Below are 27,211 nucleotides of genomic sequence, written 5' to 3' on the forward strand. Positions count from 1 at the left end.
CTAACTCACAGATTCATTTTTAAAATAAAATTAGTTGATGGAGGCAACAGATTTTTTTTTTAATGTAAGTACCTTGAAAAACCAGTATATGATCATTATATAACTTTAGACAGTTCAACAGTGGGGTTTTAACAAAGTGTGAGAGACCAAACTAAGCTATGCCTTGAAATAGTCAAACTCCCTTTTAACTTTTGTCTGGAGGAGAACAACATGTCTCTGCTCCTGGTGACTTCTCTTTTTCCTGTTCTTCAAATAGCAATTGATCTGAAGCCAGGAAAAAGCCTGGACAGAGTATTTCTTAGTGATATTGCTCTGGGGAAACTGTAAATAGAGGAGAAAGTTTAATCCCACAAAATTTGTCAAATCACGCTGTCAACAGAGCAGAAAAGTGCAACATAAGGGCCCGTTTCTTGGTGAGACTACTTTACAAATGGTTTGTTGTGCCTGAGAAGCAAACGAGAACTCTGGAAGGGATTTGTCTGCATGACGTTTTAAACATTACACAAATTGGCAGCCAGGCTGAATTAAAAACTAGTTTTCGAAAGGTGTCCCACTTTTGCAAGATAGAAAAATGGAAGACTGTTTTCAGTGGGTGCTACTGGGGGCCTTGTAGGAGCCATGTCAAGTTGACCTGTGGTTTCACCCACCTTCCTGCTTCAACAGTTACAGGGCAGTACACCCAGAAGCCAAGGGGCATCTTAGCGAAGCGTTGACGGAAGACACAGGAGTTGGGACCAGTGTGGCAGGAAGCCCACTCCCCCTGACGACAGGAAACGAAAGCCTGGACATCACCATCGTTAGGCACCTACAGTACTGCACGCAACTTGTTCAGGTAGGATTGGTGACTCCATTTGTATTTTAGAGACCATGTCATTTATGTACAAGGAAAGTGTGCTTCCTTTTTTTTAGTTTAAGAAGTGAGATGAAATGAGAATTCAGGGATAGTAGAATAATCCTGCTTTGATTGGAGCCAAGTGGAAAACTCTAAGGGTGTGGGTGCATCCTTGCTCAACCCTGTGTCTTTCTTCTTAAAACCTAGGTCTCCAGACCTTAAAAGGTAGTAGGTAGAATATACTTAGCTCTCACTTTCACCTCACTTGGTAGTAGATGGCTGTAATGTGATTTAAAATGAAAGAAAAAGGTATTTGCACCTGGCCATCTAGAAATGGAGCTTGAAATCAAGTACTACTGAATATGTGATTATGTCACATGAGTTAGATATTCACCACCTAGATAGCTAAAAGCAAAATGCTGAAGAATATACCTAAGGTTTCCCAGGCCTTGAATAAGAACTTCTCATCAGCGATGAGAATTATTACTGCCTCTTAGCTGTCATTCTTGCACACCATATAGCTCATTTTTCTGCACATTTCAAGCTATTTACTGCTTAAGGTTTTGCAACAGTGAAAAAATATTTTTAAATTCTTTTTGTTGCAGGAAGGGTTTCAGCAGCCTTGAACAATGTGTTTCTCCCCCAAGCATCTACTTAAATGCCTCTTCCTTGCCCGATTCCTTGTCTTCTCCTAATCTTGTTCTTCCTTCTCCCAACTTGCCTGGATATGTGTGGGGGGGAAATGTGGAAGTAAATGTAATAATGGTTTCAGGGGAGTGAGATAGGTAGGAAGGGGGAAAAATGATGAGGATTCAGGCTTCTAAGAGCTGTCCTAGAGCACAAGACCACCTGGGAAACAAGGGAAAGGTCAGGTGTTAGGATGCTCGCAGGAGGCCGGGAGCAGGGCAGTGTTGCTTCTTCAGTAACACGTGGCAATGAGGTGTGGAAGAAATAAACAACCTCAGTGTAGCCTCAGACCACTTATGTGCTGTGGGAAACTGGTTGGCTGTTATGACTCTTGACACTTGGTTGACCAGCACCCCAGGTGATCTCTTCTGTTTAGTGTTGAGTTTACAAACCATGATACAAGCAATGTGGCAGAATGTACAATTTTTTTTTTTCTGGCAAGATAGGCAAAGACTTATTTACTGATAGCTATTCTATATTCACTGACCATTTGGATGAGGTCAGGTTTCACAGCTCTTTTATCCTTACTTACTAAGCCTGATGTTGTACTGAGCAAGCCACCAGTTTACCCTTTAGAGGTAAAGTAGTTATTTTGTGACACTTGAGAGAATTCTCTTCCATAAAAGGTGAACATTTTCTCTCAAAGATTGGTATTCAATTTTCAGTGTAATGTGTCTCCCCGTAATAAAGTCATGATTACAACAATTCAGTTGGAAAAATCCATGCTAGAAAAACACAAAAGCTAGCTGTGAAGACGTAGAACAAAGGAATGAGGACTGGAAACTTAATTTCTCATTTGTACTCCCTCCTGAATCAGTGGACATATGCATTCATTTGGTATATAAGAGAGATAAAAACGGGCGTTCCATGAGAATCATAACAGCCACAACAATTTTAAAAAATAAAGCCATTCATTTCTACTGTATTTACTTACATGAAAAGCATTAGTACATAACTGTTACACCAGACTTTCGCATTTGCAAGTCCTATTTGTTTTAGAGTCCAAATGCTTTAGGCAGAATAGCAGGGTAGTACAGGCCCGCATCCTGCATCCATGTCCACCAGGGGACCAGGGCAGCTTTCTGAGAGGAAAGAAAAGAAGTACAACCCTCAGGCAGTGGATGACTTATGTCCCTTCCACTCTCAGGCCCCTCCGCATTCTTATGACCAGCACAAAAGTGAAACCACTTACTGCTTTTTGTCCCAGGGCAGGTTACTTAACCTGTCTCAGTGTCTTAACCAGTGCCTCAGTTTCTTCATCAGTAAACAGGGGGTCTCAATAGGACTTAACCTCACTGGGTTGTTAGGAGAAATAACTTGACCTAATACATGTAAAGGGCTCAGAACAGCTCCTGGTACATAGTAAGCACTCATTAATTATAATGAAAGAGTGCTCATTCCAGTTATGATTATTATAAAACACACTCTTAATTTTCCACTTGAAAATAAGGAAGTAAAACCATGCTGTGAAAAATCACTGCTGTCACAAAATAAACCTTTTACTGCTTACATTCCAAGATGTAGCTTAAATATGCCCTCCCAGTTTCAAAGAGGAAGATCAGCTTTACGGTACACAAAAGGAAAGGCAAGTTTACATTACCCTTATGAGAAAATTACAGAATTTATACAGGCATGAGAAAAAGTATAGAGCAACAGAAATATGGCTGATTTCAGCCAATGTTGTAACTGCCATGAAATGAGGAAACTTATCAAACTGGAACAAAAGCACTGTATGGGTTTATTTTGCATCACTGCATTTGAGGAAGGATGAAGTTGGGGAGGGGAACTGGTGTGAGCTCTATTGACAACAACATTATTGAAACACTGGTTTTTGTTTGTTTTATTAGCAAATTGTATTCTCAAGCAAAACCCCATTTGTAGTGAGAAATCTCTTAGAGAAGCTTTCCAGGCAGATCCAAGTGATGGAGAAACTCGCAGCTGTCAGTGACGAGAACATAGGAAACATCGGTTCTGTCATGGAAGGTAAGGACCTGCAAATGATGCCGCCTTCATAGAAACGATGACACCTCCAGCCCACTCCCCTGCCTGCTCCTGTTCATTGCTTTGTCAGGATAGCATCGAAGCATTCTTGGGCCATGATATAGGGGAAACTTCTCACACTAGTGTGGCCTCCCTAACCCAGCCTCTAAGCCAAGTAGCAGAGGCATAGCTGTTTCTAGAGAGGCCTCCACCTCTTGAAGGTAGGAACTCATGTAGGACAGAAACAGCACACACCTCACAGGCACAGGCTACATTTCACAGGCTTTTTCTGTTGGTGCATTTCCATTTGAGGACAGATAATCAGGGTTGTTATTGCTCCATGGAGCTGGCTAAGACAACTCCCGCTGCAGCTGACCCTCAAATGGACCATGCTTCCAAATCCTGCTGGGAAGGGTAGAAGTACGTGAATTCAAAGACCTCCAGGAGAGCCCTGGTTTAGAGAATTTTTGATGCAGAACTTGTTATGGGGAAGATGCCTTTGGATTTGTGAGGTCTGGCTGTAGGGCTCTTTTGTGAAGACAAGAGCTTCTGCCTTAAAATGCAAGACAACTGTCAGAAGATATGCACATCAGCTATTCAGTGGAACTAGGGGAGTGCTCGAGTTTTCTAGGTTATCTCTGCTTGTTCCCCAAACTCTCTGTAGGTTTGGGGGAGGGCCTTCTTCCTGGACATTTCTGCCTCCTGCCTCCATCCCTGCCAGGAGTAGGTGACCCTGGCAAGTCTCTGAGAGGCATTAAATGGGGCCAGAAGTGCAGACTGTGGGGGACACCCTTAGGTCCTCCTCATCACAACCCATACCCAAGTGAGATGTTGACCATGTCCTAGCGCAGTGCTGGGCAGTCATTTCTGTTGGAGAACCACCTGTGCATGCTGAAAAAATCCCTCCAGCCACTAACTAATGCTACATTCCACCTTGTTCAGAAAAACCTCAAGTGTGATTCTCTTACCTTTTATGCTTTTTGGCTATAAAGTTACAGGAGATGAGATCACTGGAACATCTCCCAAGGGAAGAGCTTCTGTGTTTTCTATCTCTGAAAGCAGTTGACTTTGCTTTTGCTGCATTTTCATCCCCTCCCCAGGCTGGATGGTTTCCTCATATGACTTTTTGGCCCTTTGGACCCATCTGCCAACCAGAGAGGAACTTGTGGGTCAGATCGAAACACGCAGGATTAAAAACCAACAAAAAGGCCCCCAACGATGCCTCCCCCACCCAGCCACATCTCCTCCTCTGCTTCATTTAAAACGATTGTCGTGTGATGGGGGGTTGCTCTTCTTTTTCAGCCATTCCAGAATTTCATAAAAAGCTGTCCTTGCTGTCGTTTTGGACCAAGTGCTGCAGCCCGGTTGGTGTCTACCACAGCTCAGCTGACAGAGTGATTAAGCAGCTAGAGGCCAGCTTTGACAGAGCTGTAAACAAAGAATATCCAGGACTCGCAGACCCAGGTACGAGACAGTGGTGGGGACGACTTTTCTGTCCCTCGGTGCAAGAGTGAGTGCTGGTGGGGTCTGTCCCCCCACCCCCCTGCAGCCTGGGGGCAGGGAGCACACAGAAGGCCAGCCCTAAAAATTAAATTAAGAAATAACTCACTCTCCAGGGAAAACAGTTAAATTTAAGAAAGGAAAGATGTTGAACATGTTTTAATTCACAATATCAGCAGTGATTTTTAAAATATTGTATTTCTGTGTTACTAAAGTGCGTATACTTTTTTCATTAAAATGTCACCAGTATGACAGTGTCAAGGGGTACAACTACTTAGGAAAAACTGGCAGTTTCCACTAAAGCTAAATATACCCCTGCCTTGGGATCCAGCAATTCCACTCCTAAATGTATCAAGAGAAATAAGTGCTTATGTTCACAAAGAAAGACATACCTAAGCATTTCATAGCAACTTTATTCACAAGGGCCAAAAATTGGATACAACCCAATACTCATCCACAAGAGTGTGGATAAATTATAATACATTCATACAATATGGTAGATACAGAAATTTAAAAAAAAAACAATAAGTTACTGCTACAAGCAACCATTTGGATTAATCTCACAGATATTTTGTTGAGTAAAAGGAACCAGATACAAAAGTACACGTTGTATAATTCCATTTATATGGAGTTCAGGAACAGGCAAAGCTCATTCTTGCTGATAGAAGTCAGATTCGTGGTTACGTCTAGTGGAGGCAGGTGGAATAGACTGGAAAGGGGCACGAGAAAGCCTTACGGGGGCTGGCACTTGTTCTATACCTCGATCTGAACGTCAGTTACACAGGTATATATGTAAGTAAAACTCATCCAGCTGCACACTGAAGATTAGTTCACTTCACGCACTTTGTTCTATATATCTTAAACCTCAAAAAGAAAAAAAAAGAATGAACGAATTATAAAATGAGAGAATGGATGAGTGGTCATGTTTCTTAAAAGCTGCTTTGTATCTTCCCCTTCCAAATAGTGTTTCAAACGCTGGTGTCCCAAATTCTGGACCGGGCTGAGCCCCTGCTTCCCTCCAGCCTCTCCTCAGAAGTCATCACTGTTTTCCAGTATCACAGTTATTTTGCCAGCCATGGTGTGAGTGACCTAGAGAGTTACCTGGGCCAGCTGGCCAAGCAAGGTGGGACGTGTTCTTTAGCCACACCATGATGGTGGTTCAATTTGGACTTATCACTGGTCTTTCTAACAGTGATGGTAGCCTTGTTGTTGTTTAAGTTAACAATTGAGCTGACATTTGTCCTCTACATGACCTCTGGACCATCAACATTAGTCAGCCTCTTGTGAATGAATCAGGGGTTTACTAAGAACTGCCTAATCATCCAGTAAAGGTGTGCCATTAACAAGAAGCTGGTAAATGATTTAAATTTCTCTGTAATTTCTTTCCTCTGTGAAGGTATTTGCCATTTGTAGGTTCAAGCCTACAGGTAATACCATTTTAAGTTGTCTTTTTTTCCATGGTGCTTTCATAATAGTTTGCAGAAGTGGAATTCACAAGAAGGTCATATAGGGTGACAGTGGGAGAGGAAAGGAAGAAAAGGTGGAAAGGCAAATCTAAGGATGCACATCCAGGGAATAAGGAGAGCAAACACCAACATAGAGAGGTGGTGATGAAGTTGCCTTTTCGTATGGCACTTCAAGTATTAGAAATGAAGTATCCCCAAAACCTCTTTGGGAATGGAGCCAGGTAGTAAGGGGCTGGTTTCTAATTTCCAGGTTTGTGTTCTATAAATCCACAGAAGCCTGACAATGCAGGTTACCAGGGACAGGGAGGAATGAGATGTGTTCTGGGAGTAGGTAGAGTTTTTGGCACAGCACCAGGCAGCAGCAACATGTCTGGCATGGGCCCAGCTTAGCCCTCCTCTTTCCAGAGCTTTAAACCCTATGACAGCATGTTCAGCATACTAGTTAGCATCATAGCAAGAGGAAGAAAATCTTCCCCCACTCGGCACCACACCAGCATGGAACATGGGAGGGTCTGCACCTACCCGTTACAAATAGCTCATAGGTACAGAGGACAGGAAGAGAACACAGGGGAACACGATTTTAGGACCATGGGGTCTCATTTTATTATATTCACCATTTCTCAATATTAAATTGGTCACAAAGTCAATGTTCTAAGTAAATTTCTGTTTGACTCAGTTAATACCAAAGGGAGTTCCCTCGATGGCAGTTTCCATCTCTAAACCTCTTATGACACGGTCCAGAGAAGGCCTGCTCATTTACCAGTCAGAAGGGGAAGTGACGATGAAAACAAGTCTAACCTTTTAAGTATGGGTTTTCTTCCTTACATTATAAAAGCAAAAGGCCTTCATTTAAAAATTTAGAAAACATAGAGAAGTATAAAGAAAAATAATTCAAATTGCCCATTCTTCTGTTAAAATTTAATGCATTTTTTTTTCAGTTGAATGGGCATGAGTTTAATGTTCAAAATCGGCATTATTCATTATAGAGTGATACACTGTTCTTTAGTGAACATTATATCCCTGGTTGTTAAAAAATTCTTTGAAAAAGTTTTTATTGGTTTAATAATATTCCTCCATTTAGATGTATTCTAATATATTTGTATTATTGAACAGTTGTTTTCTGCTGATTATTTATTTATTTATTTAGCTGTTATAGGTAATAATATCTCAAGACTTTTTACTAGGATATTTATTTATAAAGCAGTGAAAGTACCAGAATATCCACATTGGGAGAAATAGGAAATTTAAACAAAAAAATTCGGATAATTCACAAACTTGTCCTTGGTGCAGAAGATGCTGCTCATCAGTGCACCTGAATTTCAGCTTCTGTTTTCCCATCTGTACTGAGCCAGCCACATTCTCATCCTGATGTTTTTGACACCAGTGGAACATTTATACTGGATATCTAGTTACAGATTAGAGTAACTAATTAGAGCACTTCCTTAGTCAAATTGAACACAGTCAATTTATCCAAACGGGACTCAAAACCATATATATATATAAACCATATTTCCCCCATATTTCAACCAACTAACTGGGTTTCTCCATCAGGGCTCAGTTGCCTCCCGAATAAAGAGAAAGCAGAGTTGAATTTGTCCAGGGTTAGGGTTTTACTGGATGGGCCTGACTAAAAGATACAGGTCATAGGGTGTGCTTTATTAGGAAGATTGTAAAAAAATGTTTACTTAAATTTTCTTCACTGTGTATTTCACATTTGATTATTTAATTCATCTAGGAGTTATTTTAGTAGCCATTCTGAGGTGGAGGTCCACCTTCATTTTCTTCCCATGTGCTCAAGAGTTATTTGAATAATCTGTTTTTTTCTCATGAATTTGAAAAATGCCACCTTTATCTTATACTAATTTTTCATATGCATGTCTTTTGTTATGTATACACTTTCATATGTACTTGAGTCTTATTTATATAATAAGATAGGATATGCTATGATACCATATAATACAATATAATATATTGAGCTCTGTTTTCTTCTTACTCTCTAGTTTCCACGGTTCAGACTCTGCAATCACTAAGAGATGAAAAACTGCTACAGACCATGTCAGCTCTTGCACCCAACAACCTCCCCGCCCAACAGGAGGTACTCAGGACTCTAGCTCTGCTATTAACTGAAGACGACAATGAAGTTAATGAGTCTGTGACACTTTACTTGGCAGCAGCCTCCAAAAATGAGCATTTCAGAGAAAAGGTAGGATATTACGTCATGGACATGAGATGGGAAGCTTGTTTAATTCTATGCCATTTACTATGAATATTTTACCATCTATTCTTTTATAAAAATAATTGTCTGCTTATTAATAATATATACTCTATGTAAAACAACTACAGAAATATAGACTAAAGTGTCCCATAAGTGCAGCCCCCAAACAAAACTGTTAATAATTTAGACAATATTCCTTCAGATTTTTTCTATGTATATGCTAACATATATAATTATTATTATTTATAAAAAGTGAGATCACACTGTGTGTTCTGTTTTGTAACTAATGTTTGTAACTTAATATATCATGGCTATTAACTTTCCACATTAAAACATGTTGGTCTATCTCAGTCTATTTGACAGATGTATGTCCCAGTGTATGGATATCCCACAGTTTATTTTTTTCTTATTATGATGGACATTTATATAGTCTCCAACTATGAAAAATGTTACAGTGAACATCTATGTATATGTACATGTACACAGAAATACATATATGAGTAGTTTGGGGTTAAGTCATCAAACTATTGGGTCAAAGAGTTAGAATATTTTTCATTTTAAAAAATATCACTCCTATTGCCAGGGAAGAGTTTATTTCCTTCATCTTTGCTTTAATTAGCCATCCTGATGAATAGGCATCTGCAATTCAAGCACACTGGGGCCCAGTCCAAGCAGGGAGCATGGTCCTCTGAGAGCCCCTTATAATTTGAACAGTTATTCTAAAAAAAACCTATCCCACATTAAAATTCAGCTCAGCTCAAGAGAATTAAACTTGGCCAATCCTTCCTGTCCTTGAAAAAGTCAAATGTTGAACTCTCCAGAGGAGTTTCTTTAATTTTTCTCTGTCATTGCCTAAGCGAGGGTGTGGTGGGATGTTTATATACTCAAGAGAAGATATTTCATTGTACTACAAAGTTGTAGTTTTTTAGGGGTTTAGTTCAAAAGGCTGTTCTTCGCACCACACCACCCTCACCTCCACTGAAAAGAGGGAAAAACAGGAAGAAGGGTAAGCACTGCTGGTAGCTGGGAATCCACTCATCTAAGTGTGCATCATGTATGTGAGAAGGATTTGGTACTCTTTGATCATGACGAGGAGCCACTATTCTAGCTTCCCCTTAGAAATAACAGCAACAACCACAATTACAACACAACCCTCCTTGGCTGTCTGTGTGCACCTTCCACTTGCAGGGCACATCCCCCAGGCCAGATGCTGTATATTTTCATTCTAATTCAGCTCTCATGTTTACTCCTGAATTCCATTTTCATCAATGAAAATAGACTTTATTAAGTTCTATAAGGAGAGTTTTATGGACACAGTAGAAATAAAGGGAAGATAGTTGCTGCCCTTGAGGAATTTCCAATCTAGTCTGAAAAACAAAAACTAATGAAAACTGCCAATTATTGAGTACCTACTAAACACCAGGCACTGTGTTACATCACTTACCTAGCTCATCTCTAACATCTCCATTTTATAGATGTGGAAACTGGGCCTCCGAGGAGTTAAACTTGCCTAAGACCACACAGTAGTTAAGTAGTAAAACTTGGATACCACTCAGAACTGTTTGACCTCAAAGCCTGAACTCATTCCACCTTTTCTTACTTGAAATAGTAGAAATTAGTACATTAAACTCTTGAAAGTTGATAAGATGGGCTAAGGAAATACCAAAATAACTAGATGAGAGCTGGTGTTACTATAAACCTTGAACCTTGCTTCAAGGATCATGTAGCTACTGAACCAAGTACAAGTTGTATTGTTGATTCATTATTTTATGCTGCTTTCCTCCCACCTGGACAAGTAGGAAATACCACTCCTCTGCAATTATACTGTTCAGTTGGGTAGTGGTTGTTCCTTTAATCACTGAGAGCCTGCCAGAGGAGATGCTGACTGCATTGCAACAGGGGGCTTCCTGCTTCACAGTATGCCTTCTATCTGCCTCCTAGGACTATTATCAATCCAAGTGTCCCAGCAGTCCCCTGTTTCCGAGGCAACCACTCAAACTAAATGAGCAAGAAACAGGGAAGTGCCAAATGCTTTCTTGAATTGTGCATCCCCTGTTCCTACTCAAGTCGGTAGGGGTTCACTGCTCATGCTCAAAGGGACAGTATGGCCCAGAAACCATGTGCTTGGGCATCAGTATTACTGTAGATAACAGGGCCATGTTAGAAATCCCTCTGGGAGCTTACTGTCTAAGACAGAACTAACAGGAGTAGGTAACATCTCTAAAATCAACATAGGCATGTTTGCCCTAGTATGTTAACCTGGCACATGACAAGTGGCTGGTCTTTTGTTCATTGAGCTAATGAATAAATAAGCTTAATATATTCATATATTCATATGCATGTGCTTACAATATATTTATTTCTGAAATAGGACAGACAAAAATAATATTTCCACCAAGGTAACCGAACTGAATGGATAATGGCCCTTTGCATTCTGCAAAGTCATCATCAGTTGGTTTTTGATGTCCAAGTCCAGCCCTTGTTAAAATTATAAAGTGGATGAACTTTCAGTGTTTTCCTCTGCCCATTTCCTTCTTTTACATCTCCCAAGGGCCCTCAAGATTTAACCACCAAACCAAAGGGTTAATGCTTACCAAAACCATATGTTCATAAATATCAAGGTTTAAATCGCTGCTAACAACTTAAATTGCTCTTCCCCTCAAGGGTTTTCACATCCTGTAGGGTTTTTGCAATAAGGATGAAGTGCTAGATGCAGATCTGGGCAGCAGTCCACCAGTGGTAGTGGGAGCTTTGTCGGAGGCTGATGGGAGGTAGGACCACATGGTTCCTTTTACAAGGGAGGCTAACCCTTGTGGCTGGCTGTCCTGCTAGCATTTGGGTTTTATTTCATCCTCCTTTTGCTGCTCACCCCCAAGAAGAATCTGTTAGAAGTTAAAAGGCAGGCAGAAGAGAGGTCTTGACGAGCTGAAGCCCAGGCTCTAACTATTCTATTAATAGAATTAAGAGCTAGTTAGTGTTATTACTATTATTATTCCTGCTATAACAACCTATACTGTATAACTTTGCTTTCCTTAAGAATGGAGTTGCTTACCCAGAGAATTGAAAACATCTTTCCATGCAAAAACCTTGCACATGAACGTTCATAGGGGCATTATTCACAATAGGCAAAAAGTAAAAACAATCCAATGTCTATTGGCTAATGAATGAATAAACAAAATGTGGTTCATCCATACAATGAAATATTATGCAGCCATAAAAATGAATGAAGTTTTGATTCATGCTACAACATGGATGAGCCTTGAAAACATTACACTAACTGAAAGAGCCAGAAACAAAAGGCCACATATCGTATGACTCCATTTTTATGAAACATCCAGAATAGGCAAACCCACAGAGACAGAAAGCAGATTAGTGGTCACCAGAGAATAGGTGGAGGGGGTAGTGGAAAGGACTGCTAAGTGGGTACAGGGTTTCTTTTTGTGGTGATGGAAATGTTCTTGAATTAGATAGCGATGATGGTTTGTTAATATACTGAATGGTACACTTTCAAAGGGAGAATATTATGGTATGTGAATTATATGCCAATTAAAGAAAAAGAAGGGAGTTGTCTACAGAACTGAGGAAACAGGGTGAGTTTAATCTCAGCTATCAGTGACTGGTGGTTCTCTACGGCATCTCATGAGCAATCACAGCATTAAGTGGTTGATTTTTACTTCCAAATTGCTTCATTCTAGGCATTCTGGTGTTATCAGATTTGGTGGGTGCTCATTAAGTGCAGAATATCATTCTAGGTGCTGTGAGGAGTTAAATAAATTACAAACAAACAACAACAAAAATGTCTTCGCCCTAGGGAAGTATCTTTTTTCCTGTAAACAAAGTTTGAATACACAGATGTATTACAAAATTAAAAAATAATGTCAGAGCTATATTTGTTGAGGGCTGGCTTTGTGCCAGGAACCTTTTAAGTCCTTTACAAATGTCACCAAATTTAATGTCACAGAAGTCCTAGGAATGGGTCTTATTATTACTGCAATTTTGCAGATGAAGACACTTTAAGGCAAAGGGGAGTTAAATAACTTGCCCAAAATCACATGTTAAGAAGTTGAGGTACATATTAGAAATATATCTGCACATATAAACACATATAAATGTAAATAATGACAACCAAGGCCATAAAAACATGGAAAATTAAGGTCCTAGGAAATCAGATAGAAGGAAACTATGAGTGCTGGTTGCATAGTGGTTGGTGGGTCTATGTTCTAGACCCATAGTGGGGCCTGGGTCTAGAGCAAACTTTGAAGGTAATGAGAAACTAATGAGAAACGCGACCTGTCAAAGAGGAGAGGAGAGGGCTTGGGTTCTCTCTGGGGAGTACAGCACCCGGGGACCTCAGTGGGTGTGTGGTGGGAAAGAAGGCAAATAGAGAGATAGTGAGAAGCAACTGGTTTAAGGCTTGAAAAGCCCATAACTAGGAGTTCCAATTTGATGCCAGAAAAACAAGAGGAGGCACTAAACTTTTCTGAGAGGGGAGGTGAGTGTGTTCGTAATCCACACTGCAGGCAGGGGGTCCCTCCTCACAGCAGAGGTGCTGAAAGTGGAAATGCTGTTGTGATGATCCAGACACGAGATTAAGACCTGGATAAGACGTGGTCATGGAAAAGGAAAACATCTGAGAAATATCGTGTAAATCACAGGGTAATACCAGTTACTGAGTCAACAGATACTTCTTAGAGTGTTTTCAGTATGGTAATCCAACGTGAGTTCTGCATTTGAAAATAAAAGTAGTTTAGGCAAATAACAAAAACTGCAGACCATGTGGCCCAATAAAATGAAATTCAGTCCTTCCTTTTCACCCCCAGTTCTTTTCAAAAGTAATTACCATTTGGTTTCCTATGAACAAATATGATGTAAGGTGCTTCTTACTCATTTGAATTAATAATAAATACATTTATGTTTTAGAAACTAGGAAGAATTAGCTTGGTGATAAGAAAATTTATTTTTGTGTGGAGATTTTTGTACAGAGCATCCATCCATATGCCATGTATCAAACTCAGCAAATCTTAAACCCAAATCACCATCTTCTCACTGGAACTTTCTGCCTTCTCCACAGTCTTCCTTATTTCTGTTCATGTAACATTATTCTTCTAATAGCTTGCCTTGAAACCTCAAATTCAGATTTAACTTCCTTCCCTTCCCTTACTTCTCATATCCAGGACCTCTCCAATGGCTCTCCAGTCTTGCCCTGTCCACTTTAACACCATTTCCCAGTGGAGGCCTTCATCCGTTGTCATACAAACTCCGCAAGTGCACCCCAACTGTTCTGAACCCCTCTGATCATGCCTCACCCCATTCTGGAAAAACCTAAAGCACAACGCGGATTAAGTGGCTCCCCCATTCAACATCTTCGCTGGCCCTTCTTTGCCCAGGTTTCTTAGGGTGCATTAAAACCCTTGAGAAGCCGTCTTCAGCTGGTCCTGTCTTCTTCACATGCCCTCCTTCCCAACCAACCTGAATACTCATTATTTTACAAATAAGCTGTACCCTCCCTGCCTGTGTGGCTTTGCTAATAATACAATTGCCTCTTGCTGGAATCCCCTTTACTCCCCAGCTTCCCACCTGAAATCTAACCCATTCTTTCAGGCCCAGATCAAACATCACCATTTTCATGCACTGGAACTCTAGATGGAGTCTCTTCTCCATCTGACTGACTTAGCCTCTTGAAGCTTTCTTATGGCACCTAACGCGTGTCTTCTCTGCAGCTCCTTCTAACCTGTCTTAGCATTTATACTAGACCTAAGGGCCCCTCCAAAGCTGGAATCATAATTTTGTATCTTCCAACTTTGTGTCGCCCTAAATTCCTTGACCTGGTAGAATATAAGGGATCAAGTTATTGAATAATCAAATAGCTCTTTTAATCAACATGAATTTTAATGATTTTTTTTTTATTCTGTAGATAGTGCAAAATACCTAGTTTTATACTGAAGTTTATCTCAGGGAGTAAAAATGATGTATATTTCCTAAACTATTGTAAAAAAAAACTTATTACATGCAAATTAAAGCATTAAAAGGATTTATTGAAAGAGAAACTGCTTGAGCAGGGAGATCTCAAACAGGAAACTGAAATGAGAGTTTCAGTGGCCATCTGGTCACAGGCACCTATAAAAGCACTTACGGGATTTTTAAGTGGGAAGTTACAATGATTGTTGACAATTAGTTTTCTTATTACATAGGAGGGTCTTACACAGTGGGGAACAGATAGACTTTGGTTAGTATGATATACTTATCCACTTCTGATAGGCTATCTCTACCGGACCGACACTGGCCTATACTAAAGGACTAAATGTTGCTCAAACTGCAATTTTATCGAGTCTCAGAAAGTCCTGTCCTTGTGATCAATTATTTTGTCTTCTCAACGTTCCCTATCATTTCTCAGAAAGGGGTTGCTCCTGGTGATGTCCAATGCAGATGGGCATTTTATTTTATTTAACACTATAAGCAGATCAAAATGTCTTAATGGTGTTTTCCCTTCTCTTTCAGGCCTTGCTCTATTACTGTGAAGCACTAACAAAGGAAAACCTCCAGCTCCAGAAGGCAGCTTGCCTGGCCCTGAAAAGTCTTAAGGTAAAGTCCAGCCACAGGGCCTTCTTGCAGTCCAGCTTGGAAAACAGGGCTAAGCTGGGTCTGTTTAACAGCTTTCCTTCCTGTTTTTGCAACATTTTCATCTACTTTGCACTGCATTTTAGTTCAGGAGTCTTTTTGTATTTTTTTAACAGCATTTCGTATATGAAAGTAAATGTGATTTGGTTTTGTTAATAATTTTCAAAAAACAATTGTGTTTTTCAACAGTCAAGGGCATCTTATCCCAACAGCATCTCTTATCCCAAAAGAGAGATGATATGGGGATTGCATCAATTTTTGTGTGCAGAAAATAGCAGGGACAAATAAAACTTGCAAGAAAGTAATAAAATTCAATTTGTTACTAAATTCCCAGACCCTTCTCCACAAACTATTTTTATTAAGCAGTTAACCAATCTTAATTTTGTCAGAGAGAGGTGTTAGTGAGCAGTGAAAGAGCTAAAACTTAAATGAAAAAAAGAAAGGGCTGAGATTCCTAGTACAAAGAGTTTACCTTTCAAAAGTCAAAATATAATGTTTGACCTACCTTGATCACACACACACACAAAAGCCTAATAACTCTTCAGAAAAGAATGAGAGGGCCACACCTTAGAATTTGCTATAATCTTAAATGGGCACATGGGATAAGGGGCAGAGACCTGCAGAACTAATGGGACAAAAAGAAAGGGAGTAATACCTCAAAAGGAAAAGTTAATGACCTGTGAAGAAAAACAGCTCTGGGAAATTTTACCTGGTCAAAAAAAATTGCCTTCAGGTGGCCAAAAAGTCCACTTTGATTGCTGTTGGTTTGGGTGCTGTCCTGACACATCAGTGACTGATGTCTGCAATATATAAATGTCTGTTTACCTATATATATAAACAAATACACAAGGATACAGTGATCGTATGAGTTTTTATGGATTTACATGCTGCAAAGGTTAAAGCAGAGGATTCAGTTTTAAACTCTGGCATATCCCAAATCTGGGAACCCTAGATTCCTCCCCTCTCTCCCTTTTCTCCTATCCTTTAGGATCCTTTGTGCCAACTAGGACACCTCTTCCTAAACCATTCCCTTCCCCCAGCTCCTGAAAGGGACTCCATGGAGCATGGTGTGAAACAGTGCTCCTGACACGAAGCAGACTCCTGATTTCATCAGCCCAAACCAATCAACTGTAGCTAACTATAAGGAAAAATAAGTTAAAAAAAAAAAAAAAATTAATGCCAGCAAGCAGACATCTCACGTTTTTCTTTTCTATTATCAATCTGGAAACAACCTTGGGAAATAAAGGCCTCAAAACAAGTGGCCCTCAACTTTGGGGTCTCCAGTCTGTCTCGGTGGGCTAAAATAATCCACAGTCTACCCATGCTGCCCACTCCACTTTGTATGTCCTGGCCCAGAACCACTACACCTGCTTCATTAGCTTACTTTTCTTCCAAGGAAGAAAATCAGAATTGATTATCCTTCCTCAACTCCTCAGGAATCTTGGCAAGAATTTTTTTGTCTTGGAGAAGGCAGGTTCCCTTTCTTCTCCCTCCCCTAAATGTTTATAAAGGCTCTATCCTAAGCCCTCTTCTCCATATAATTCCTTTCACTGGGCACACGTCTACTCCTATGGTTTCCATTGTCATCCATGTGCTAATCACTCCCAATAGTTCTAGTAAAGTTCTTCCCTTCCCACCTATGTATGCAGCTTACTCTTAGAGATCTCCACTAGGAAGTCACCTCAAACTCCACCCAGCCCCACCACTAGTCTTCTTTATCTTAGTGAATCCCTCTCTCACTAGCTCATGCCAGAAACCTAGGAGTCCTCACTGATAACCTCCTCACCACATTCTCCACCAGTCAGCCTTCCCATTCTGTAGCTCCCACTTCCTTAGCAGCCTGAGCCTATCCATCCTTCCCTCCCCTACTCAGACATCTGCGTCTCTCACCTGGATTAGAGCAAGCTTCCTGCCAGTCTCCCTGACTCCTAACAGTCTTAACTCCCTTCAGTCCATCCTCACCACTGCAGTTAGAATGTTGGTACTAAAATATGAACCTCAGAATATTTCTCTGGCTTTCCATGATGTTGAGATAAAGTTCAAAACCCTTAGCACACCTTGTAAGACCCTCCTTGAGCTGGTCCCTGCCTTCTTTTCCAAACTCATCTTTGGCTACCTCTCTAGATTCTGGGCCTTATCACAAGCTGTTCCTCTTGCCTGGGATTTATTTCCTTCTCCATTCCCTCAGCCACTCTACACACACCTACCCCATGCCCAAATGTGGCCAACTCCTCAAAGATACCACTTCCTCCATGAAGACTTTCCTGATCAAACCAGGTTATGTTCCCAGTCATATTCTGCCATAGCACCCTGACTTAGCCTATTGTAATAATTGTATCACTCATTGTAATAATTACTTTAATTATTTAATAATCTGTCATTACATTAGACTGTAAACTCTTGAGGGCAAGGACTATGGCTTGTTCAGTGCTGAGTCTCTAATGCCTGTTCACTGTCTGGTTCATAGAATGCCCACTAAGTGTTTGTGGAATATTGTTGACCTTTATATACCTCTATTTTGATATATAAGCTAAATATTAGGAATTCTTAAATTAGAGCAGTTTTAGAAGCAGTATGATGCAGTGGAAAGAACTGGAAGTGGATTCTATTCTGGGAAAGCAGTTTAGTCTTTTCACTTCTCTAGACCTGGAGTCCTCTGTGAAATGAGGAATTTAGCTGATCATCTGAGCTCATGCAAATACAATTCCTAGCTCCATCCCAGGAAATTCCAATACAGTACATCTGGAGGGAGTGCAGAAATCTGTACTTTTAAAAGAGCTCCTTAAGTGATCCTGACACTCAGCTAGGTTTGGAAACCCCTGGTTTTTAAGGTCCCTACCAGCTCTGAAATGGCAAGTCTCATGTAACCCCAGACCTAACTGTCAGAACACTATTTATGTTACTTTTCCCCTCTAGGCTACTGAAAGCATTAAAATGCTGGTGACATTGTGTCAGTCTGATACTGAAGAAATCAGAAATGTGGCCTCAGAAACCCTCTTGTCTCTTGGTGAGTTTTTTTTGTTCTTGTTTTTTGTTTTTACATTATTGTTTACTTCTGACACTCTCAAAGGGAACAGAAGGAAAAGTTTCATGTACCTTATTGCGAAGATATGCTTTTATTCCTGCAGACCCATCTATTCACACACACACACACTTCACACACACACACACATACATACATACATACATACACACACAGTATAGGGGACTGATTGATGTCCATTCTCCCCAACTCCTTCTTCCAACTTTCTGGATGTTGAGGGTGACAATTTCTCTCCGGGGCTATTCTAGTCAGTCTTTGCACAATTTGGAACCCAAGACAGAAGTCAAACCATAAAGCAGAGGCAATAATGAGTACTCGAGGTTAGACTGCCAGTTTGTGGTTGGCATTACAGCTGGAAGACAATGATAGGTTGGGTTACCAGGCATCCAGCCCCCAGAGAATGCCCCCAAACCCCCAGGTGCCTCAGCCCCACCCTGAATCTCAGGTTAACCTCTGATTGCCCTGCTAGACTGCCCATCTTTGCCCTGACACCAAGGAAAAAAGTTTAAGTATTTATTTTTCCCTGGAGTATCTAGATAACCCTTCCACTTCACTTCACTTTATAAAGATTCATGTCTAGCTTGTTTCATACTTTTTTTTCTTAGGGACTAGATGGGGTGGGAATAGCCTATCTTAACTCAGTATAAAAAAAAAGTATAAGTAGTAGTTGTAAATAACTTTACTACTACAAAATGCTATTAAAATGTAGAAGTTATACTCCTGGAAGTCTTTAAACATAATCCAGTTAATAATACTACTTGGAAAAAAGCCACCCTAGTTTGATTATAGGTGCTTAATAATGTGAAGGGGAATCATATGGCAATTATGATCACTGCGAAAATCGCATTCGTTGTTCAGCGTTCCTTCTTACAGTTACTGGTTTAATAAGGCTTTGTTCTGCTATTAAATATATCATTTATCACACAGAAATCTTAGCCAGCATGTTTGTTTAAAAGATAAAAACAGCTATTCCTTATGTCTGTTGTAGGCAGAGAAATTATTTAATTCCCTAAAAATGTACCCAGCGTATTGTTTATCCCTTAGTGTTCCAAAATAACAACAAAGGTAGGCCAAATATTTGTAAAGCATAGCCAAATGATGCTTACATTTCCCGTGCAATCTAAGGAAGCTTATCCCCCTTGAATGTGCCCCAAGATTCACTTCAGCTGCACCATCTCCAACAGTGATCTTCATTCCAGCTTCACTTTAACTCTTGACACACACTGCTCACCCCAGCCCCGTGTCCACTCTCACCACCAGCCATGGTTCACAACCTTGGCTACACATTGGAATCACCAGGAATCTTTGCAACATACCCACCTGTGGGTTCCTCTGCGGTCGCAGTTGACTCGTCTGGGGGGGGGGGGGTGGCGGCCGGTTGCTAAATCCTAGGCTCTCAGGATTGCTTGGAGGGTACCGGCGGCGGGGGCTCTTTCCCGGAGGCGAGGGCGAGGCGGGGGACTTGGCCAGGTCCCCGGCGGGGTGGCGTGCAAAGTATGGAGGGCGGCGAGAAAGGAACAGGCGGGACACGGTTCTTTTAGGGTGAAGAAACCAAGAGAGTTTATTAGGGGAGAGTACAAGCTTATATCGGGCGTTTAGAGGGCGGGGTAGCTGTAGAGGTTAAAGGCTTGGATTGGTTCTGAGAGGGCGCGGAGGTTGATTGAAAAGGGGCGAGAGTTGCTCCGGTAACGGTGTCTGGCAACAATGTATGCGCACTGGTGGTAATGGGAGTTGCACTGGCAACGGGGAGTGTCCGGGCAAGATAAGGGGGTGGGGAAAAGGCGGTTCCCTCCGGCAAACCTCCCCTAACAGTGTTATTTTGGGTGAGGAAATGGGGCCTGCCTCCGGCCTCACTTTCCCAGGCCCGGGGGGCTGCGGAGGGCGCTGTCGCCCGTGCCCACCACCCTCCCCAGGGGCTGATCAGGTCCCCCAGCCCAGGCCCGCCAAGTTGAAGCACGTAATCAGTGTCCCGCATTTCCCCCTTCTTTTCTAATTAAAGGAAGAAGCTTACCGGAGAGGCCCGCTAAGGGATGAGGGAAGGGGGAGGCCGGGGAGGGGAAAAGGGGTTGACGGTGGCTCAGCGAGGCTGGAGCTCGGCGTTGGTGTGGCGCCCGGGCGCTCGACAGGGGCCTTGCTGCTTGCGGGATGGACGAGGGTGGGGGGTTTAAAGTTGGAGGTTCAGAGAAGCTGGAGCTCGAGGTTGGTGCGATGTTCAGGCGATTGAGAAGGGCCTCGCGGTCGGCGGGTTGACCGGTGGCGGTGAGGTCGCGGAGGGTTGGTTGTCATCTCGGAGTAGGGAGCGTCAGAGGTGGCGAGTCGCTGGTACTGGACTTGCACGAACGAGGAGAAAATAGCATCCGTTTGTTTCCTTACAAGCTGGACAATTCTGCGGATAATGCAGGGTCCTAAGGTGAGAGCTAGAATAATCATTAGTAGGGGGCCGAGGAGAGGGAGGAGGTAAGGGAGGAGGGGGGTAAAGATGTGGGACCAATAGCTGGTGGCTTCACGGTCTCTTTTGCGTTGTTCCAGCCCCTCTCGGACCTTCTTTAGGCTGTCCTCGGCGAGACCCGTGGAATTGGCATATACACAGCACTCTTCTCCTAGGGCGGCGCAAAGGCCTCCTTCTTTGAGTAGGAGAAGGTCGAGACCTCGGCGGTTTTGGAGCACTACCTCAGAGAGGGAATTGACAGAATTTTTAAGATGGGAAATAGCGTCTTGTAGGTGACGAATGTCCTCGTCAACAGCCGCCCGGAGGTGAGTTAGGGCGGAGCCTTGACTGGCTAATGCAGCGATTCCGGTGCCAGCGCCTGCAAGACCTAGGAGGGAGGCAATCGTGAGGACGGTGATGGGCTCTCGCTTTTGCAGTGGGACAGAAGCTGCAGTTGTTTCCAGGCGGAGGAAGAAGTCTTCCTCGCTATGGTATAGGACCCTAGGGATGAGGACAATTAGGAGGCAAGTTTCATTAGTTGTATTGAGGGTTTGCACGTTAAGGCAGGGGGTAAGCCCTGTAGAGGAGCAGAGCCATTGGGAGGAGTTATGAGGAATGAGAAATTTTGCAGAGCTGCTGGGAGATGAGTAGTCGGCACAAGCTGTGAGGTTGGGAGAGTTACTTGAGCGAGGGCGGATGCACTTTCCTGTAAAGGAGACTGAATGAAAGGTTAGGGGGACGGCAGAGGTATTCCAATTGCATTCCGAGGGGCTGTCCTCTGTGTTTTCTGAAAAGGAGAGGTTGGAGGCAACTGGCTCATACAGAGGGGAGGAAGTGGAGAGGCAAAGCCAACAAGAGGAGGTAAGATTAGGGTTGGAGGAATTCACTGAGGTGAAGGCCGCTTGGATAAGGTCGAGGATGGGAGAGGAGTAATGAGAGGGTGGCAGAAAAGGTTGGGGTGGTGGGGTTGGCGATGCACTGTTTGCAGTTGAGGTACGGCTTCCGGTCGCGCTGCTTGTACCTGAGGTGCGGCTGGAGGGCTTTCGAGCGCAGGTTTCTTCGACTCTGGAGACAAAGGTGGTGAAAGGCTTACTCGGCTCCTGGAAGAGCTTGGTGAATTTATTAGGCCGACAGGCAGAGCAGTTGGCAAACGCTCGTAAGGCGATTCCCCAAAGGATAGGCCAAAAGGTGGCAGGTGCATTAATATAGGCAGATGCATTTATAAATGCTCCTGTGCCTAAATAGGCTTCGGGGTGATGATAGACTCCAGTGGCTGCGTCTTGCTCACTTTGCTTAGCTGCTTCCGCTTGGAAGTGAGCACGCCAATCAACAAACTGGCCGGGGTTAAGAATGGAACGGGCAAGCGAGGCCCAGTCTTGGGGGATGCAAAAGTCCATGCCGAGATCCTGCAGTATTTGGGAAGCGTATGGGCTACCTAACCCGTCCTCCTTGACGGCCCTGCGAAGCTGCTTAATAGTATCAGAGTCAATGGGATACCAGTCATACGGTTTCTGTGGTGTGGGGGTAAGGTTAAGAGGAAAGCAGCGAAAAGCACGAGAGAAAGGAGGACGCGCCTGCAGAGGGCTTGGCGCGGGAGTGGGGGTGGGGGGAGCGTTGCCCCAAGGGTTGCCTTGAGGTGTAGAAGGCAGCCAGGGGTTGTTAGTCGGCAGGGTGGGAGGAGCGGCGGCAGCTGCCGGTAGCGGCTCCGAAGGGGAGCTTGACGGAGGGGGAGGCGGAAGTGGGAGGCCCCAAGCGTCGCAAGACGGCGGCGCGGTGGGAGTGGCTAAGGCATAAGATGGTGGACTAGCTCCGCCCTGTGAAAGGGCGGGGTAAAGCGCTTGCGGTTTCCGGCCCAGCTTAGGGCTGACGTCATCGCTGGAGCACTTCCTCCCCTCGATGGAAGAAGAAGGAGGAGGAGGAAGTTCGCCATCTTGGCGAGGCTCAGTGTTATTTTGTTTTTTGGGAGTCACTTCGAGCGCGTTGTTAATCTGCTCGACTAAGGACTCTGTGTCCGAATCGTGGTCTACATTAGTATCGCTGTCTGAATCTGTTGACTGGGTTGATAGGGCCTCCTTGGATTTAATGGGGCCTCGATCAGGGGGGAGGGAGCCTTGAAGGCAGGAGCGGACGGTTATTAAGGTGGGGAGCAAGCCGGGAGGGAAGCGCTTGCTCTCATGTTCCATGGCGTTGGTGACCCGATCAATAAGGCGATCATAAGTAACAGGGTCCCAAAGATGGCAAGTGGTGAGCCATGGGTTAAAGGGCAGCAGGAGGTCCCAGTATACTTGCAGCTGCCGGACAGACACCTTACAGCGATGTGTGTCTAGGAGACCAGCCAGAGCACGAACTTGGGGTGCTTGGTGTGCAGATAGACGATTACCCATAGCGGAGTGAGAAAAGGAAAAGGGGGGTTGATTATTGAGTAAAGAAAATGAGGTAAACCGTGGTCACGAGGCCGAAGGAGACGGCGAGAATAGAAGGCAGGAGCCTCTAGTAGCGAGAGCAGTTTGGGGGGGGGCGGTCGCAAAGAGGCACACCGCGCGAAACAAAGAAACAAAGACAAAGGACCACAGCAAAGTAATGGAGGGGAAGAGGGAAAGCTACTGGAGGAAGAGTGTTAGGAGGAATGGGGGGACATAGGAAGAGAAGACGAAAGGTAGTCAGGGGTAAGAGTTAGGTTAACGCGGGAAAGGAAGAGCGGCCCGGGCGCGGAGCGGCGTGGGAGAGGCGGCTCCGGACATGGAGCGGCGAGGGAGAGGCGGCTCCGCGGGGCGGCGAGGGAGAGGCGGCCCTTACTTTGCAGGCGAGGAGAAGGGGAGCTGGAGAGGCGTCCGGGCGAGCGGGTGGTTTTACTGGACCGCTGCGTGGAGAGGACTTTCAATTCCAGGGGCCCCACGTTGGGCGCCAGTTGCGGTCGCAGTTGACTCGTCTGGGGGGGGGGGGTGGCGGCCGGTTGCTAAATCCTAGGCTCTCAGGATTGCTTGGAGGGTACCGGCGGCGGGGGCTCTTTCCCGGAGGCGAGGGCGAGGCGGGGGACTTGGCCAGGTCCCCGGCGGGGTGGCGTGCAAAGTATGGAGGGCGGCGAGAAAGGAACAGGCGGGACACGGTTCTTTTAGGGTGAAGAAACCAAGAGAGTTTATTAGGGGAGAGTACAAGCTTATATCGGGCGTTTAGAGGGCGGGGTAGCTGTAGAGGTTAAAGGCTTGGATTGGTTCTGAGAGGGCGCGGAGGTTGATTGAAAAGGGGCGAGAGTTGCTCCGGTAACGGTGTCTGGCAACAATGTATGCGCACTGGTGGTAATGGGAGTTGCACTGGCAACGGGGAGTGTCCGGGCAAGATAAGGGGGTGGGGAAAAGGCGGTTCCCTCCGGCAAGCCTCCCCTAACAGTGTTATTTTGGGTGAGGAAATGGGGCCTGCCTCCGGCCTCACTTTCCCAGGCCCAGGGGGCTGCGGAGGGTGCTGTCGCCCGTGCCCACCACCCTCCCCAGGGGCTGATCAGGTCCCCCAGCCCAGGCCCGCCAAGTTGAAGCACGTAATCAGTGTCCCGCATTCCTCCCCCAAAGATTCTACTTAATTTAAGTGGTCTGAGGTGTGTGTTGGCATCAGGGCATTCAAAAGCCTCCTGGGTGATTCTAATATGTAACAAAGTTTGAGAACCCCTGAACTCAATGTTATGAATCTCCTTTGACCCTGATACACAATACTGGTGAATGTTTATCTCACACAAAGGATGAATTAAAATAGTGAAAATAATATTTACAATGGGAATTGATGAGATATACTGTGATAAAGGGTTGGGAGTTGTTGCAGGGCACTCAAGGGGGTCAGGGAAGCAGCTATTTACCAACCAGTGTGGAATTATTTCAATATTTTAACCTAGAGCTGTCCAATAGAACGCTCTGTGGTGACTGGAGTGTTCTAGGTCTGCACTGTCCAATATGGCATCCCCTGGTCATATGTGGCTATTGAGTATCTCAACGTGGCTACTGTGCCTGAGGAACTGAAGTTTTAATTTTATTGAATTTTAATTAATTGCCTTTTAAATTTAGGCACATGAGGCCACATGAGGCAGGTGGATTCTACACTGGGCAAAGCTGTTTTAACCATGGCTATGGGCAGTCCAGTACATCCCAGCTGAACATTAGACCTGCTTAGAATCACTCTGCCTGATACCCTAAAGTTTGGGCTTTCCTCTCCAACACCCTGCCTACTTCACCAGGCTGTTGAAGGATTAAATAGTGGAGGAGCCAACACAGATCAAAACCTGCTGAAAAATGAATGCTAGTTAAGAGTGAGATGCCCCGAGAGCCTCTGTTGTGACACTAGTATAATATGGGGTAATGACCTGGGCTTGCCTTGTTCTGTTAGAGTAGCTCATTCAGTCCTCCCAACAACCCCACAAGAGAGGAAGCACAATTAGCCCCATTTTACTGAGGCGTGGTGAGGTTGTGTAACTTGCCCAAGGACATCTAGTCCCATTTGGGTTCTGAGAAGGAACCCTGGCCCTCTAGACCACCTAGAACTCTGTGGGACTCCAAAGAAGGGACTTAACACCTTTAACTTCCAATCTATCCATGATGAACTAGGAACTGACCTGGTATTAGTGTTTTTCAAATTGTGTTCATTAGCCTGAGTGGGCAGGGAGGGAGCGTGGAATGAACGGGCCTAACCCTCGTCCTCTGTCTCCATCTCCCTCTGCCATCAACTGGAAACCTGCTGTTTTATCTACTTTATATATTAGGGCTTTGCATAAATATCTCATTTCTAAAAAAAAAAAAAAAAAAAAAGGGTTCTTCTCCAACACCTGAAACCTACTAAACTAGGGAAAAAACAGCATGTGCCTCAGAGATAAGCAACAAAAATCTCTGAAATTTAGGGTCTTTTGCTTTTAGGAGTCACTGCAAGTTTCTTTTTTCTTTTTTTTTTTTTTTTTTTATCATCATTTTATTGAGATATATTCACATACCACGCAGTCATACAAAACAAATTGTACTTTCGATTGTTTACAGTACCATTACATAGTTGTACATTCATCACCTAAATCAATCCCTGACACCTTCATTAGCACACACACAAAAATAACAAGAATAATAATTAGAGTGAAAAAGAGCAATTGAAGTAAAAAAGAACACTGGGTACCTTTGTCTGTTTGTTTCCTTCCCCTACTTTTCTACACATCCATCCATAAACCAGACAAAGTGGAGTTTGGTCCTTATGACTTTCCCAATCCCATTGTCACCCCTCATAAGCCACATCCCCACACAACCGTCTTCGAGATTCATGGGTTCTGGGTTGTAGTTTGATAGCCCCAGGCGTCCACCACCAGCTACCCCAATTCTCTAGAACCTAAAAAGTGTTGTCTAAAGTGTGCGTAAGAGTGCCCACCAGAGCGATCCCTCGGCTCCTTTTGGAATCTCTCTGCCACTGAAGCTTATTTCATTTCCTTTCACATCCCCCTTTTGGTCAAGAAGACGTTCTCCGTCCCACGATGCCGGGTCCACACTCCTCCCCGGGAGTCACACTCCACATCGCCAGGGAGATTCACCCCCCCGGGCGTCCGATCCCACGCAGGGGGGAGGGCAGCGACCCCACCCTTCAAGTTGGCTTAGCCAGAGAGAGAGGGCCACATCCGAGCAACAAAGAGGCACCCAGGAGGAGACTCCCAGGCACAAACACAGGGAGGCCTAGCCTCTCCTTTGCAGCAACCATCCTCCCAAGGGTAAAACTTATGGTAGAGGGCTCAACCCATCCAACCACCAGTCCCCTATGTCTGTGGTCATGTTAGCAACCATCGAGGTGGGGTAGGCGAATACCCCTGCATTCTTCACAGGCTCCTCAAGGGGGCACTACATCTTTTTTTTTTTTTCCTTGTTTTTCTTTTTTTTTTTTTTTTTTTTAACTTTCCCTTCTTTTTTAAATCAACTGTATGAAAAAAAAAGTTAAAAAGAAAACAAACATACAATAAAAGAACATTTCAAAGAGACCATAACAAGGGAGTAAGAAAAAGACAACTAACCTAAGATAACTGCTTAACTTCCAACATGTTCCTACTTTACCCCAAGAAAGTTACATAATATAGCATGCAAGTTTCTTTTAAGTACAAACAATTATCTATTTTTTTTTCTTACCTTAGATTATGCATTTTCCATAAACACATTTTTATTGTGTTAATATATATGTAACATAACCATTTTAATTATTTTAAGTATTCAATTCAGTGGCATTAATTACATTTATAATGTTGTGCTCCGACGCCATCCATTACCAAAACTGTGTCATCACCCCAAACAGAAACTCTGTTCCCATTAAGCAATAACTACCCACAAAACTCTACTTTTGTATTTGATGTGTTCCTGAAAAAGTTAAATGTGCAAAAATAAAACAAAATTTAAAAACAGATTTTTGATTTACTGACAGGCTTCTATTTAGAGACTGAAATATA

At 43.4% G+C, this 27,211-nt stretch overlaps 1 protein-coding gene across 1 annotated transcript in view; it reads left to right on the forward strand.

Moving 5' to 3' along the window:
* Positions 1–27,211, forward strand: part of RIPOR2 (RHO family interacting cell polarization regulator 2) — a 98,153-nt gene that overhangs the window by 63,527 nt on the left and 7,415 nt on the right. The window contains 7 exon segments of the mRNA XM_037842533.1: positions 664–832; positions 3,367–3,502; positions 4,802–4,963; positions 5,964–6,122; positions 8,466–8,668; positions 15,179–15,262; positions 18,215–18,305. Of these exon segments, the coding sequence (XP_037698461.1) occupies positions 664–832; positions 3,367–3,502; positions 4,802–4,963; positions 5,964–6,122; positions 8,466–8,668; positions 15,179–15,262; positions 18,215–18,305 (1,004 nt within the window).

This window comes from Choloepus didactylus, chromosome 7 (assembly GCF_015220235.1).
Source record: "Choloepus didactylus isolate mChoDid1 chromosome 7, mChoDid1.pri, whole genome shotgun sequence".
Classification (NCBI taxonomy): domain Eukaryota; kingdom Metazoa; phylum Chordata; class Mammalia; order Pilosa; family Megalonychidae; genus Choloepus; species Choloepus didactylus.